We start from the raw sequence: 16,833 nt of genomic DNA on the forward strand, positions 1-16,833 counted from the left end.
CTAAAATCCATTTTTTTTTGTATATTAATAAAACAAAGATGTAATTTGTTTGCACAAATTACAGAGATTACAGAGATAGGACAATTTTTGTGTCCTATCTCTAGCAAATAAAATTTAAGGTAATTTAAGGTGTGAAACCAACTAAATAAGCCTCACCAGCTCAGTTGGTACAGCGTGTTATCGAAAAACTATTAGTTACTGGGTCATAGTTTAAGCCTTATGCTTAACTCTGATTTTTTCGTCGGTAATAGGTACAAAAATATTTTTTGAGGGTGGCAAGTTTTGTAAATTTGAAAGAAAAATTGGTGTTAAGTTTGGGGTTGTTAATATAATTTAAATGTGAAAATGTAATATTTTTTCAAAACTGTATTATTTTTAGTGCTTTTTACCAAAGTAGTGTCTAGATTCTATATGAAAAAAAAAGAAAAGGAATTGGTTCAAATGTATTGTAGATGGTAACAACGATCGTGAGACTTAATCAAGACTTAGTACACATGCACGTGGATTAGTGCGTAATAAATACTTTCCGAGTCTCGGTAATTTTATATAAGTTATTTTTTCATCTCTTTTTGAGGAATTTACCAATTTCTATTCCAAAATCAGTTTCTGTATGCGTGCCTGATATTAACCTTCTTTTAGTGAAAGAATTACTGTCAATTTTCTCTTGTATTTTCACCTTCCTTCTATTTTTCAATTTTTTTTAGTATTTAACTTCTTCAATATTTTCTGTATTATATTCTTTATTTAATGATTTAACTTTTATAAATCACAAAATTATGACGAATGTACTTACTTTTGCAGAGAAGGTAAGGTTTTCTCAGATCAGTGAAAAATTTGCTTGGGAAGCAAGATCTTGAGCTCTCAAAAACAACGCCTAATTTCCTTTCTTCTCAATCGATTTTTAAACGATCCTTTGGATTATTTATATATTAAAATCCCTTTTCTTTTTACTCTTTTATAAATCTCCTTTTTTATGAAAAATTCTTACTTAATTCAATAGAAATTTTCATTTACATTATAATGACTCTCTAAAACAAGATCATCGAGTTTGTCCAATACACAATACATGGAAATCGCTATCTCGTTTTTATTTTTCAATTTGATGCATTTTGATTGCCCTTTGGACTTTTATCCTTATATTTACTTATTTTTTTTTATTATCCTGCACTGAGGACGGTTGAGTTGAGGTCTCAACCGAAAAATATGCATAGTTTTCTTCTGTTTGTCATTGGCTGTTATTATCTTGTTATTGTTCTCTTATCCTGCTGGCTGTTATTGTTCTAGGTCTAGCTCGATGACTACCGATTGAGGATATCGCCAATTCGTTTAATTTACTAGAGACTGTAAGATAAAGTAGCAAATCTTGTCGAATTTAAAAATAATAATCCTAACCTGTCTTATTTTTATTTTTGTTTGTAGCCTGTCGACTGGGACAAAGCTGTTGCATCCTTGGAAGTTGATCGCACAGTTCCCGAATTGACTTGGACAACTCCTGGAACTAAGAAGGGCCTTCATAACCTATATGAATTTTGCCTTAAAAGACTGAAGCTTTTTGCAGATAAGCGAAACGATCCCAACATTGATTCTTTGAGTGGCATGTCTCCGTTCTTCCACTATGGTCAAGTTAGTGTACAGAGAGCTATTTTAGAGGTCAAGAAGTATAAGCAAAAATCTCAGTAAGACTTTTATATATACCTCCGTACAGATGGAAGACATAGGAAATAATCCAGTTAATCCAATTTTTTGGCGTTTTCTCGTCCTTCCTCTTAGGATAAGTGCTCTTACCCTAACGGTGGAACTAACGTTGCATTGTATGTATGTTGTAAACCAGATGCTTAGTATAATAAGGCTATTCTTAATGCACGCTATTCGTGTTTTATTCGTTATTTAATTATTCTTATGTTTCTGAATTCCTTGCGCAAACTTGATCAAAATCACATACACCACCTCTTCCAGAAAAAGGTCTAGTATTGCTCTCTAGGACTTAGACTCCTTTTTCAGACACATACATATGGGATGGAGGGGGAGGGGGGAATTGTGAAAGTGGCAAAATAGTTTGTGAAAAAAGCACAAGAGAAAAAAGTATATCGGTCCCCAAACGTACAACGTCTATCCCTTACTCAAAAAGTGCCTTTGCAAAAAGAAAACTTTTTTCTATATTCAAAAGAAAGCAGTAGAGCCAGATGAACAAAAGTTTTCTAGATCTATCAAATATTCAAAAACTCTGAAAGTTTCATTTGCCAAGTCCAACTTCTTTATTTAAAATGTTGAAAAAAAGTTTGCCTGAAAAACCATTTGCTTACCCTGGGGTCTTACAAAAGGGTTTATTTGACTAAGTGAGGATTTTATTCATTTACTAGAGAATATCTTCTCTTTAGACTTATCCATCGATATTTGGATCAACAGAGTAGCGAACGGCGAATCAAGGGCTGTTTTGCATAACAGGACAAATTATCGGAAAGGCCGTTTAAAAATTTAAAGTTTTGGCTGGAGAAGGGGTTTAGGCGAAAGAAGGATTTTATTGGCAGTTTTGAGTCGATTGGCTATTCCGATTTTTCACTCACTAGAATTCAGACCATTTTTGGCAAAAATTGTCGTTTTTTGGCAGAAACTTCATTGTGGTGCTAGCTCTTTCGTGACTTAATAAGGGCACTACAATCAATGATTCCATTTCAGATAAGCCCCTCGTGATTATCTACGACCTTTGGTTCAGTTTGATCACTTCTGGGAACTCAAAGAAAAGAATAAACAAGAGATATACTAACTGTGGTAAAATTAGATTTTCCACAGTTTTGATGATGGTGAACAATAAACCTCGTGTGAAGAGTTTTGGACTATGGCACGTCAATGGGCTATCTAACAATTTTTATTCCCAGGCTTTTTCACCCTTTTCGGACGGAATATGATGCTCTGTAGCGCAAATTGGCTGAAAATAACACTGTGCTGTGGCGTGATATCTGTTTTTTACTTTAAAAATGCACAAGATATTATGAAATTTATTCAAATGAGCCCTCTCCCAGTATTCTAAGACAGTTAGTTCTATACATTCATTCCTCGGAAAAAAAAAACGGAAAAAGGGCGATTTGTCAGTGCGGCCCATGCAAAGTTGACATTTTCCTTTTTGTTCAAGGTGCGGAACTGTAAGTCCAGTCTTGTCTGACATTTTTGATAATGGTAATTTCTGAGACTCATTTTTTTTCTTGGTTTGACATCATTTTTGAAGGGTTCAGGCTCTTTTTGGGATTTTCAAAAAAACAATAATTGCGGATTAATGTTCTGCTAAATTTGAATAGCGTTCATTATTTCTGAATCAACATCCTCTGGAAAATGTTTTCCATTAGATAGTTTCTTAAAAGCAAGGTTTTAAGATTAATTTGATTGCTATGGACCATAGTTCGCTCTTTATTAGGGTGTAAATATTGGTGCAACATAAGAAATGTCCTGTAAAAAAACTGTTTTTTTATTCCTAACGTACTTTTAATTCTAGGGCTGGTTATGATTCCTTTTTTGAAGAAGCCGTAGTTAGAAGAGAACTTTCTGATAACTTCTGCTTTTACCAGAAAAACTATGACAATTTAGATGGCGCCTATCCTTGGGCACGAAAAACATTAGATGATCATAGGTATGTTTCTGATCTATATGACCTATTTGTAAAACTAGGACATCCTTGAGGCCGGAAGAAAAGGAGGCAGCATATCACACTTTCTTAATTTTACTGGAAAAGTAATAATTCATAGTTTTTAAGCTTTTATGAGGTTGGAATAGTATTTTGATTAAGGATTGAAATGAGAATAAAGTCTTTAAAAATGAAGTGTGTAGTTGATTTAGCTGAATTTGCAGTTGTTTTAATATGTTGTTTAGAACATAATATTTTTCTTTGTTTGTATCTGAGCTAGAAGAAGTGCAATATTTAGAGTCACAGCTGTCATTAGAATCTGTCCGACGACAGGCATACGCAACCGTATGTTCTGTTGCAGAAATCGGAGACGAACTGACTGAGTGATTATTTTATGAAGAAATTTTTGCTTTAGGACCCGTTGCATAATGTCAAATGTTTGTTTTTTTTGTGATTGACAGTAATCTTCCCATATTCGTGATTAACTGGCAGTTATCGACATTACCAAATATGTAGGTAGATGATGCAGGGCATGCAAAGGGGGGGGGGGGCGTAATGAGGCAATCTGCCAAATTTCGCCTGAGTCCGTGACGTGGGGGATGCCGCGGCTAACATAAAAAATGGTTGTGTTATTCAGTTGCTAATTCCCATAAAAGTTTTCCCTAGGGGGGGGGGGGAACAATATTGAGTCAATTGTGACAAAATCTAGGGACAGCTCAGAGATGATGTTTGTTTTGTTTGTTGTTGTTTTTTTTGCCCTAATCCTCTGGGTAGAGCAAATACGGTGTTTTTTTTGTTTTTTTTGACAAATTCAGCCAGTTACCGGTTAATATATCCTCGCTTTCTTACTCATTTTTGAAAAAAAATTGAGATATGTCATATGCTTTTGAGAAGGATGTAATGTAGACCAAATTACAGTGAAGTCTTTGAATGTAGTCTAATTGAGATTCTAAACTCAAACGTTAGGTCGTAGATCTAAATCTTAGATGCGGAAAATTTGAAGATGATATAAGTATTCTTAGTTTTTTTTTTGTCTGTCAAAGATTTATATACCACTCCTCAAGCACTTCACAAACTAATCAAGCCAAATACACTGAATAGATCTGTATTTCAGGATCCCTTTTTCTCGCTATCAGAAATAACTAGAAAGGGGACCGATCAACATCTACTTAGTTTTTCTCACGTCTGAAAGCTAAAGATCTTTTTTTCTAGATATCAAATAACGTTATTTTGAGCGATTTCCACACGTATTTTCCTTATAGACTGCGAACAAAATACCGTCTATTATGAATTCAACCAAATGCAATGGAGTCTTTCAAAGGGGAATTTTCAAAGGCTCCTTTTTCTGACTATTTTCTGATACGCTCTTTGTGGTCTTCTCATCATGAAAGTTTTGTACTTGTCTCTGTAGTAATACGAGGTGTTTGTTTGGAATCTTAGTATATGTTGTGTTATTCAAACACATGCCCTATATTAACGATGAAAAAAGCATACTTCTAAGTTTTGGGGTCTTCTGTAAAAGCTTAAATATGGCCAGGCAAGGCTGAACAAAAGAAAAGGTGGAACCGTAAAAAAGTGTCAGCCAGTGAATAAATTTGAAAAAGGCAGATATTTCGGCAGAAACCTACCGTCTTCAGTGGAGAATTCTAGAATAATGGAATTAAAAAAATTTAATATTTTATTGATTTTCTGAAAACTGGTATAATTAGGTAAAACTTATGAATGATGTGGGTTTAAAATTCAGGTGATGAGAGCAAGGTAAAGCAAATAGTTTGACCTCACATCTCATGGTTGGTTACGCCCCACAGGTGGACCCCGGGTTAGATGGAAGGACTAGCATTAAATCAAATTACATCTAAATGTTCGAGGTTCTGATTTCTACACTATGTCTAGGACATAATTTTCATCCCTTTTCATAGTGGAAACCTTTCGTTTTTTCAGCGAAGTAGTTTTCTTGTGCATGAAACTTATAATTGTATTCTTCAGGAATGACAAACGGGAATTTCTGTATTCAAAGCGACAGCTTGAGGAAGCAAAAACTTACGATGAGTTGTGGAATTCATCTCAGATTCAATTGGTCAAAGAAGGCAAGATGCATGGTTTCATGAGAATGTATTGGGCCAAGAAAATTCTTGAATGGACCAAGTCACCAGAAGATGCTCTTCATATAGCTATGTATCTAAATGATAAATACAGCATTGATGGAAGGGATCCTAATGGATATGTAGGTAAGAGACGGAGCCAATTGAGGTCTTTTGCTCTTAGTTTCAGTTGTTTCCAGCTCTAGTTAAAATGATTATTTCTATTGTAATTGTGTCGTCAAATGATGACGTATGTCTTTTATAATTCATTAGGCATCACGAAATATGTGTATCTTGAATCCTGTTCATCTTATCAAACAGGTCCGTAGATCTCGTTTAATGTCTGTAGAATATTGTAAACTGCGGATTAGGATTTAATTTTTTAAATTGGCTTCTGAAATGATTAACAAAATAAAAAAATTATTTAATTGAATTTCTGTTGGAATAGATTAATAATTAGAGAGTAAAAAGTACTAAAGTAAATAGGTAAAATAAATATGATTAAGTTACAGGATCCTTAGTGCCATTAGGGACATGTCCCTGTATCAGAACTTTCTATATGGCTGTCAGTTGGTTCATCAATTTTTTTTTTTTTACTCTGAGTAAAGGGCTATCTGTGCTTTGCAATTTAAACCGAGGGTAAGGGTCTCCCTTACCCTAGTCTATGAGTCATATGCGTAAAAACGTTCTCTCCAAAATTGATCCTGGCCATTTTTGAAACTATTTAAGGTTTCAGATTTCACAACTATTTCTGGGAGTGAGTTCCAGTCAGTCACTGCTCGGACGCTCCAAAAATTGGCCCTTGATCAATTTACTGCAATGGGTTTAAATATTTTTTCTTGCTGTCCTCTTGTGGTATTTATTTTTGAAGGGCGAAAATACTTCTGGAAAGACTGTTTCTCCAGGTTGTGCTTTACTTATGTGCCACTGTATCTAGTCTCCTCTCATTCGTTTATATTTCAGGGTGGATATGTTCAGTTTGAATAATCGTTCTTCACAGCTTAACTTTTTCAAAGCAGGAAGAAGTTTGGTGGCACGTCTTTGGACCTTTTCCATAGCGACCTAGTCCTTTTATAGTGCGGTCCTCAAATCACATTCCCATACTCTATTGTAGGTCTGATAATCCCCTTGTAGAGTTTTACCAAAGTATCGTTGTTGAAGTGCTTGAAACTTCATCTGATCGGCCCGGTGAGCTTTGATGCTGTGGAAATAGTTTTCTGGGTGTGCTTATGAAATTTAAGCTGTGAATCTACAATAATTTCAAGTTATCTTTCAGAGTCAACAAGTGTCAGTGGTATTCTGCGGCCTGTTTTTTTCTTCCCCATCCACAGGACGTTGATTTTTGATACATTGAACGTGAGACCTAGGCTTTGGAGGTTTTTGAAGCAGTATTTTTCTTCCCCATCCACAGGACGTTGGTTTTTGATGCATTGAACGTGAGACCTAGGCTTTGGAGGTTTTCAGTTAAGGTGTTACTGTCTTTTTGTAGTGTTGCTACATCTGGAGATGATATGAGCTTCCTGCATGGCTTTGTGTCATCTTCATAGATTTTGGTAGTGTTGATGATATTTCTGGTGATTTTGTTGATAAAGAGTATGAAGAGGAGAGGACCGTTCACACTACCTTGTATCACCGCTGTGTACTTTTGCTGGATTCGAGATGTTGTCACCCACTCTACTTTTTTGGGTTCGGTTTTTGGGGAATGATTTTATCCGGCATAGTATTTGTCTTGGCAAATTGTACTGTTAGAGTTCATTCATTAGCTTTGCATGCGATACGCTTTCAAAAGTTTTTTCGACATCAAATAGTACTGCCAGGATGCTGTGACCCTTTTCCAGGGCTTGTGTCCAATCGTTGAACGTTTCTAATAATTGTGTTGTATAGCTTCTGTTTGGTAGGAACCCATATTGGTCGGGATTTATCATATTGCTCTGTAATACATGGTTCAGTATCCTGTCTCTTATGCATCCTTCACAAAGTTTACTGACTAGCGATGTCAGGCACACAGGTCGATAGCTTTCTGCTTTTGATCGTTCACCTTTCTTGTGGATGGGGACAACAACCGCTTCAGACCACCTTGATGATATTGCACCTTTGTCTATTGACGTTTGAGGAGTTCTAGCAAAGGTTCAACAATATATTCTACACTCTCTTTGAGCCATGGGGTTTCAATTCCGTCTGGGCTTTTGGATTTCTCTGATTGAAGTTTCTGGAGTTGTAGTTTAATTTCTTTCTTTGTGATAAGGACTTTCAAGTCATTTGTTTTGTGGGATGATTCAGGGTCTCTTTGCTTTGGTTTAAAAACAGAGCTAAAGAAATCATTAAAAGCATTGGCCCTTTCAGATTGAGAACTTGGAGATGAGCCATCTTTGTTTATGAGGGTAGGGATTTCTTTTCTTGTAGTCAGCTTTGCATTTACATGGCTCCAGAATTTCTTAGGGGGTGATTTTGCATCACTATCAATCTTTCATTCTTGTTCTTTTTCAACTTGTCTAGTTGCTTTTCTCACCTAGTTTTTTGCTCGGTTGTACACTTTTCTAGTTGATTCTATTTCCATATTATGTTTTCGGAGTTCCTTTAGTTTGTTAAAATTCTTTTTCTGGATATTAATCAATCTTTTGAGCTTTGAGTTCATTTGAGGCAGTGTCTTTGTGCTTGGAAGTTTTTTCTTTTCTGTACAAGCTTCTGCACAGCGGGTTATTACACCACAAAAGACCTCCAATTTTTCGTTGCAAGTTTCTCCCATTTGCAGGATGGTCCAATCCATTTGTTGGGCCATTTCTTTAAACTTAGAATTATTAAGTTTTTTCGGTTATTTCCTCTGATGATAGTTGAGACGGCTTTGGTTGAGGGTCAAATTGACCAGAAGTATCACATGGTCACTTTTACCTAGTGGAGGAAGTATGGTGATTCTATTTATAGTTTCTTGGCTACAAGTGACCATGAGGTCCAGGAAATTTTCTCTTTCGTTTGCTCTGCATCTACTTGGTTCTGTGATCAGTTGTGAGAGAAAGTTTTCTTCAAGGAGTGAGATAAATGAATGTGCTAGTGAGTCTTTTAGTTACCAATTGATTTCAGGGAAGTTAAAATCATTAGCAAAGTATAATGGTTTTCTGGTTAGTGCCACAGCATTCAGTATCTTTTTCTGGTGTTGGAGTGACTCATGCTTATCTTCTGCTGATTGAGGGGGCGATTGAGGGGGCTGATTGAGGGGGACATATCCAATGACTATGCGTGAGGCGCTCAATTTGAGCTCTGTAAAGATTGTCTGAAGCTCTTTAGTATTATAGTCTAATGTGTCTGGGTTCTGCTGGTATTGAATACCATCTTTCACTTAAATTGTACATCCCTGACCAGATTTTGTATGTGTGTAACTACAAGTTGGTAGCCATTAATGAAGATCTGACTATCCTGGATTGCTATGTTTCTTTTTGATTTGACTTCTACAATACATGTAACTGATGGCTTGCTCTGTAGTGACAATGCCTGTAGTTCACTTTGTTTGTTTAGAAGCTGTTCAGCATTTGTGTGTATTTGTCAATTTTGGGGTAATAATGTCATTTTCCAGGTATCTTCCTGGTGTTGTCAGTAGGCCTATTTTTAGAGTCAAATTTGTCAGTTGGGCTTTGAAGTCTATTGTCATATTCAGAGCCACTGCTCATTATCTTTTGTTTTGTCAGTTGTTCATTTCTTAGTTTTTTGACCCACTGGCCTGGTTTGCAGTCCCTGTTTGAGTTGTTTGGGTGGTACCATCTTCTGCGCTGGTAGATTTGGTCTGAAGTCCTGCAGCAGGTCTTTACAATCTTGGGATGTCATTTCGGTAGAATGTTTGGAGGCTTTCTCTCTTTTCGTATGAGGCCTGAACAATTTGCCTTTTCAGGTCTAACTATGATTCAGTGAGCTGGATGAAATGTGGACGATTTCTGGTATTGGTGTTTGTAGAATGTCTTTTTTTTTCTCCAAGTCGTATGGCCTTCAAAATTGTGGGTACTGGAAGTTGTAGCTTGTCTTAAATTATTTTCTTAACTTTGGTGATGTCCTCTGAAGGGTTTGTTTCTGGTAGATTTTTCATCACAATATTCAATTTTCTGCGTTGGGTTTCCTGCAGACAAAAGACTTCTTCTCTGACAATTTTTCGGATTTCATTTGTATTTTGAACTGTGTGAGCGTACCTTTCTTTCATGCTCTCTAGTCTTGAGTTTAAATCCAGAAATACACCGTCAACATACTGGTGCATTTCATCAAAGCTTGTTTTTTGGCAAATAGTGAGATTTCCAAGGGTATTTGTCCTACAGAATTTTCTACTATTGCAATGAGGTCATACAGAACTTGGTTTTCAGGGGAAAGTGTAGGAGGTTGGTATGTGGCTGTGGTGGGATCTTTGCTTGCGTTTTTGAGTATAGTGTTTTGGGGAGGTCTATTCGGATGCCCTCTGCTGTGTATGAGATTTTGTGTTTGGTTTTTTGTTCCTGTTATTGTTATTTTCACTGCGACTGTAGTAGTGTGCGGCATTTCTGGCTCTAACGGGTCTGTTTGATGCGTCCATTATAATTAAAAAATAAGAAATTTTATAAGTAAAAGGCAAAATCAGCAAACATTGAGCTTTTCATGGATTTCTGATGTATTTCTTCTACATTAGTTCAATAATACTATTTTACAGTAGATAAGACCTGTTAGAAGTGCAGCACACAAATCGCCTGTCTCGAGCAGTTTAAGGATCAAAAATCCCGCTGGTACTAGTATGGCCTCTTGAACGTTTGTCGTTGCTCCCTTCTGCATAGGCTATCTCCGAAAAAAAAATGCAGCCTGAAGTAGATAAAAACTTTAAACACTATTGCCAAAAATACGCGAAAAACGGCTGAGGCAACGTAATCTGTGGAATTATGGAAATATAATGTTTGGCTATATTTGACAACTATGCACTATTATGCAACTATGTAACTTCAGAAGAAACAAAATTAAAATTTAATCACAAAGGATGAATCCTCTTGGGAATACAAAATAAATTTTGACTAACTTCACAAGTCCAGGTAGGTGAATTCACACCCTAAGCAAAGCTAGTTAAAATGGCATCTAAGGATTTAGTATTAGTTTGAAAATGATAAATATAAGTACTAACGCATGTTTTATCTCACAAATTTGGCCAGTAATCCTGTATTCAATTTTCACATTAACAAGCTGCTGTTGGGCTGCTCTGAAATCATGCTAGCATTAACGTGTAAACATATGCAAAACAACTGTCAACAGCTCACCTCTTATTACAGAAATAAATTATAAAATAAAAGATTAGATTTACATACATACTGGTGCAAAAGGTTGGGAGGTTTACACCGAGACATAAGTGAGAATATTCGTTTTCTTTCACAAACACACACACACACATATATATATATATATATATATATATATATATATATATATATATATATATATATATATATATATATATATATATATATATATATATATATATATATATATATATATATATATATATATATATATATATATATATTATATGTATATATATATATGTGTATATATATAATATATATATATATATATATATATATATATATATATATATATATATATATATATATATATATATATATATATATATATATATATATATATATATATATATATATATATATATATATATATATATATATATATATATATATATATATATATATATATATATATATACCCTCAAAAATACCCCCCCCCCCCTTAATTTACGCGAATTGACGCCACTTGCTATCTCCTTTCTCGAGAACGTGACCAAGCCAATTAAGGTGCTCTTTCTGATGCACATAAATAAAGGGGAACAAAGCTTCGGCTTCTAAAGGGTAGGATTTGGCACTTCAACACCCAACTTTAGGCCCAAACTTATAACTTGGTAATTTTTGAGACGCAAAACATGTGACCTACCTTACTCTTCTTCGCTCGTCATTATCTTTTCGGACAGTTTAAACCTATCCCTAATCCCTAGCTTCTGTATGCTGAATAAAAGTACACTACGCCTTTCCTATTATACTTTTTAAATCTATCACTTGGGTATTGGTATGTGTGTGCGAGTTAAATTTCAAAATTAGTGTCAATATTAATTTCTTTCACATCTTTCTGTCAATGCCATCTGGAGATCATCCGTATATAAAGGTGCACAAAAATGTGCATATATAATCCATCCGCAAGCTCAGTCCTGCTCTATGCTGCTGAGACATGTCTCCTGAAATCTACCATCTTGAGCACGATAGAACTCTGACAGACGAAACAACTCCGTCGAATTGAAGAATGCCCATGGGATTATTTTGTGAGTAATGAAAGAATCCTTGCCCTCTATTTTTAACACAAATTGCCCAGCGAACTCCCAGATGGTTTAAGCACCTCCTTCAAATGCCACTGGCTGCCCCTGCCTGGATTTTATACGATTTTGACCCCACATACCATGGTTGTCTCGGCCCCACAATTAGATCTCGGACCAGATGGAAGGACAGCCTTCAGAAGTTACTCAAAATGGCCGACATCATTACTGTCGAGGCTCTCCTCATAGCAGCAGGTAGGTCCGACTGGAGAAGCAAAGCTCCTTTGCTCTCTGTGCCAGATACCGTGCGACAGGAGCCTTAAGTCAAAATAAGTCAAGTTTCTTTTCCTTGGAATCGATGTCAAATCTGCGAATTTTTTCTACTTATAATGTCCTATATGAACAAATCAGGGATACGAATGTTTTGTTGAGATAACAATTAGCTTCCCATCTATACCAGACATTGCATTTATTCTAGAGCAAAGGAATTGACAACAGATGGTTGCAATATTACATGTGGAATCCTCAATTCGGTTGGAATATTTTATGTATTCATGGACAGAAAGAAATTCTGCCAAGCGTATTAAACAAACCCGTGTGTTTTATTATGTATATACAATCGAAGCAGAAAAGGCGTAGTCTTAACAGAGCTTGGACAGTGGTGCAAAGCTTAGGTGAATATACTAATAAAAAATTGTTTAATCCTTTCTATGGATACGATCAGGCACATATGCAGGAGGGAGTTCAGTGCGTCTCTATTCCCCTCCAGTGTCTCAAGATTGTGGCAACAGCTTCCCGTATTCTCGTGTAAGTTGACTGGCGTTTCTTTTCTAACTCCCGACCCCTTCCCATTTGCAGTAGACCTCCCTTTAAAACTATCAGTCTAGACCTTTGGCTAAAATTTTGGTAAACAATTTTGTATGAATTATGATCTTAGCGATGGCCTCGTCTTGCCCAGATTCTACAGTTTATGTTATTCCTTCCATTTTTGGTCTTACTGAATTTTTTTTTTTGCTAGTGAAGTTGCTCAAATAAATACTTTACCTTATTTCTCTTATTTTTTGTTCTTTTTTTTACATTTTATTTGACCTTGAATCATGCAGAATTATATTTGCAGTTTGAGCTCAGAAGTCTTCATTACGAGTCTAAATACAAATGTGTAATATTTAATTTTTCTTCAAGCAAGTATTGGCTATTTTATGATATAAAACGTTTTCTAATATAATTTAAATTTTCATTTTTATGGTCGAACTAAACTTTTGAAAGTCTGAAATCTCGTTTGTAACATTCTATTTTAAGATCAGATTAATGAATTCCTACTGAAGCCTGTTTTATATCTAAAACCTCTTTGTTCAATAATATTTGAATGTTGAAACAAGAAGCAGAAGTGAACTAAATGCCATTTCAAGATCTCCTATAATCTATGTATTGTACATGAATATATTGTCTAAACAGATTACTACGTATTTTATACTGTTATATTGATCGAATTGGAAGCAATTCGACCGACTTTGACTTACACTAGTTTTTTTACCTTTATGGTTGTACCACTTGGCCCTTCAAAGCTAAAGTATATTCGTTGTCTAAAGCAGGTTTGTAGTTAGACACATCATAACATCTGCAAAATCCTTTTCTTTGCAAGCTGTTAATTTTAAGTTCTGGTTTGTGTAAACATGTGTGTTTGGTTTGTTGCTGTTTTTTTTCCAGTGAATATTTCGATTGTGGACCTTCCGCGATATCATACATATATTGCCCAAAGATATATTGCAAAAAAATTTTTGCCCCCAAAAATTTTTATTGAGAAAAAGCACCCAGGGCCTTGACCATTTTGCTTTTAACATCTTCACTGCACCCTCCGTCTTTACTAATAATACTACCTAGGTAAGTGAAGCTGTCAACTTGGTCGGTCTTCTTGTTACCCAGCATCACCTAGTCTTAGTGACTTGTCCTTGTCTTCTGGACATTATTTTTCAGACCTATTCTTGCACCCTGAACTTTTAAAGTTTCCAAAAATTTCTAACATTTCCATCAAGGATGCTTAAATCCTCAATACAGTCTGAATCTAGAGGTTTTACTTCCCCAATTGGTTTTGTTTTTTCTCATTGCCTTTGCTGGGCTGCTTAGGACAAAATCCATCAAAATGATCCATATAAATGGGGATAGGAGACAACCCTGCTTAAATCCTGATTTAATACCAAACCAGCTACTAACCTCATAGCCGCAGCAATGTTATTCTCGTACATAGCACAATATTTACAACTTCACTTCACCCACCATCTTTACTAATAATACTACCTAGGTACGTGAAGCTGTCCACTTGGTCGATCTTCTTGTTACCCAGCATCACCTAGTCTTGGCGGCTTGTCCTTGTCTTCTGAACATTATTTTTCAAACCTATTCTTGCACCCTGAACTCTCAAATTTCCAAAGATTTCTAATATTTCTATCAAGGATGCTTAAATCCTCAATACAGTATAAATCTAGAGGTTTTACTTCCCCAATTGGTTTTGTTTTCTCTCATTGCCTTTTCTGCGCTGCTTAGGACTAAGTCTATCAAAATGATCCGTATAAATGGGGATAGAAGACCACCCTGCTTAAATCCTGATTTAATAGGAAACCAGCTACTAACCTCACAGCAATGCTATTCTCGTGCATATCATACCTGGTATAACATATAAGGATAGGACCATCGCTAAATCTCTTCTATCAGTTGAATCAATTGTGAATTTATGGACGTTTTTGGTGTATATGGGTTAAGCGTAATTTTGATCGTAGGTGATTCAGATATGTTTATTTACAAATTTTTATTCCCCTAAGTATTTTATATTGAAGGAATACTGTGAAGACAACATCGTGGGTGATGATTATTAAATAAAGGATTCCCAAGGAAAGGGATGTGTATGTGTGTATATTCGAAATATAAAACCTCACAGGGTCGTGGCTACAAAAAAGAGGAAAAAGAGAACAACATGCAAAATAAATTTAAAGGAAAAAACAACAACAAAAAAACTAATATAAACATAGCTATCATAGAGTAATATCCTGATGGGTCATGCCCAAACGAATAAACCGCGCAATACTTTTAATACCTATAAATTACCCCTTTCCTTGCAATTTTCACCAACAACTCTTCCCCTCATCCACTTCAAAAACTTCGTTTTTCAAATCCCTTACCCTTCACATTCCCCTAAAAGTTGCAACAAGTTTTCTTTTTTCTTTTTGAATAATGACATGCTTGGAAGTTACTTTGTAAACTTTAATTTGCCAAAAAAAAAAAAAAAAAAAAAAAATATGCCATTGTGGCAAAATAATATCTTAAGACGGTAAAGTATCATTTTCTCTGCGAAGCGTCATTTACCTTTGGTGAAAAGTGTCGAATGCACTGAAAAAGCACTTTTGAATGAAACGCTTCAAGTGAGAAAAAGGGATGTAACGTGTTTGGATAACCTCGAAATATGCAGAGCGATAAATCACCTACTGGAATAAGATTGAATCAATTCGTCCAACGAGTAAAACGTTACACAACGTCCTTAAAAGTGTCGCTGCTAAGCTATGTAATTTATCCTGGCTGTTTTGTGTAGCAACATGCCATGACTTCTGCTAGTTCAGTGCTATAGCCTGTTTTGCTTATCTATGCACATAGCTGAATATAATCTAATACGTTTGTGTTCTGTTTTAGGGTGTATGTGGAGTATATGTGGTATTCATGATCAAGGTTGGACTGAGAGGCCAATATTTGGGAAAATTCGCTTTATGAATTATGCCGGCTGTAAGCGAAAATTCGATATTAATGGATATGTGGCTCGTTTCGGTGGAAAGAAAATAAAATACACTGGATATGAAGAGTGATTATACGTCAAGTTTTTACTTTTTTGTAAATACTAAAACCCTAAAAAAAAAATCATTTTTATTATAATTGTTGGCGGTTGGAGAAAGTTGCATTTCGCACAATCCAGATACTTCGAAATTTATCCTCTAGAATAATCCCTGGGAATTTCCTCACTATAACGTACGGTGTACCCAACATATTTTCAGACGGAAATGTATATTCTAGTTCTTTTGTCTTTTTCATCTAACATTTTTCTGCTTTGTCCGAAAAATCGTTGATGGGTCTCAGCGTCTGTTTCTCATGTATGGTTTTGGCGAAATTCTTAAAAGTGTTGTTATATCTGAAATGACCCTGGGTAATTTATTGCTTTTTTTACAGAAAATATTTGTTTGAATAATATGAAGTTCTTATTGCTGTATCTCCCTAGTAACGCCCTAGTCCTTGCGCTGTAACTCCTTAAGGTCTAGATTTGGGTTGCGTTAAGTTTTTAACTTCTGAGATATATTACCTAATTTAACTGACCGCAACCTAACTTTAACTTTTACCATTAAAGCTTGCATAAGACTAGAAAAGCTGATTCGCAAATCTAATTGAATCCAAACAGAGAAAAAGGCATTTGGGATATTCAGCGGTGAATGTCGACATTGACCAGATTTCGGACATTCACAGTGCCCCCGGCACGGCTACGCAGCAGGCTTCTATATATGAATTTTCATTGTCGCTTGTCTTCTAAGTACATGCAATGTGAGCCTTCTTGATGTCATGACATCACCAAAGACTCGATGCAACGACCCAGGGAAAAATACTAATTCTTTCTTAAAGTTGTGACTTATTTAGATCGCTTTAGGGGGCCAGAAATGTCAATTTCTTGGCGGATTTTGAGGCCGGGCCCCAAAATGGATACGCGGCAGGCCTGTTTTTACTGGTTCTCATTATTACTGATCTTCTACCACAGATAATGAGAACCTCTTCTTGGTGTCATGGTATCACCATAGGCT

The 16,833-nt window shown here is 35.6% G+C and overlaps 1 protein-coding gene across 3 annotated transcripts in view; it reads left to right on the forward strand.

The window, feature by feature from the left end:
- Nucleotides 1–15,922, forward strand: part of LOC136035381 (deoxyribodipyrimidine photo-lyase-like) — a 48,650-nt gene extending 32,728 nt beyond the window's left edge. For all 3 annotated transcript variants that reach the window (XM_065717149.1, XM_065717150.1, XM_065717151.1), the window contains 4 exons: nucleotides 1,420–1,676; nucleotides 3,488–3,622; nucleotides 5,603–5,844; nucleotides 15,686–15,922. In XM_065717149.1, the coding sequence (XP_065573221.1) occupies nucleotides 1,420–1,676; nucleotides 3,488–3,622; nucleotides 5,603–5,844; nucleotides 15,686–15,855 (804 nt within the window). In that variant the 3' untranslated portion in view covers nucleotides 15,856–15,922. The remainder of the gene's footprint in view (nucleotides 1–1,419; nucleotides 1,677–3,487; nucleotides 3,623–5,602; nucleotides 5,845–15,685) is intronic.
- The last annotated feature ends 911 nt before the right edge of the window (nucleotides 15,923–16,833 follow it).

This window comes from Artemia franciscana, chromosome 14 (genome assembly GCF_032884065.1).
Source record: "Artemia franciscana chromosome 14, ASM3288406v1, whole genome shotgun sequence".
Lineage (NCBI taxonomy): Eukaryota > Metazoa > Arthropoda > Branchiopoda > Anostraca > Artemiidae > Artemia > Artemia franciscana.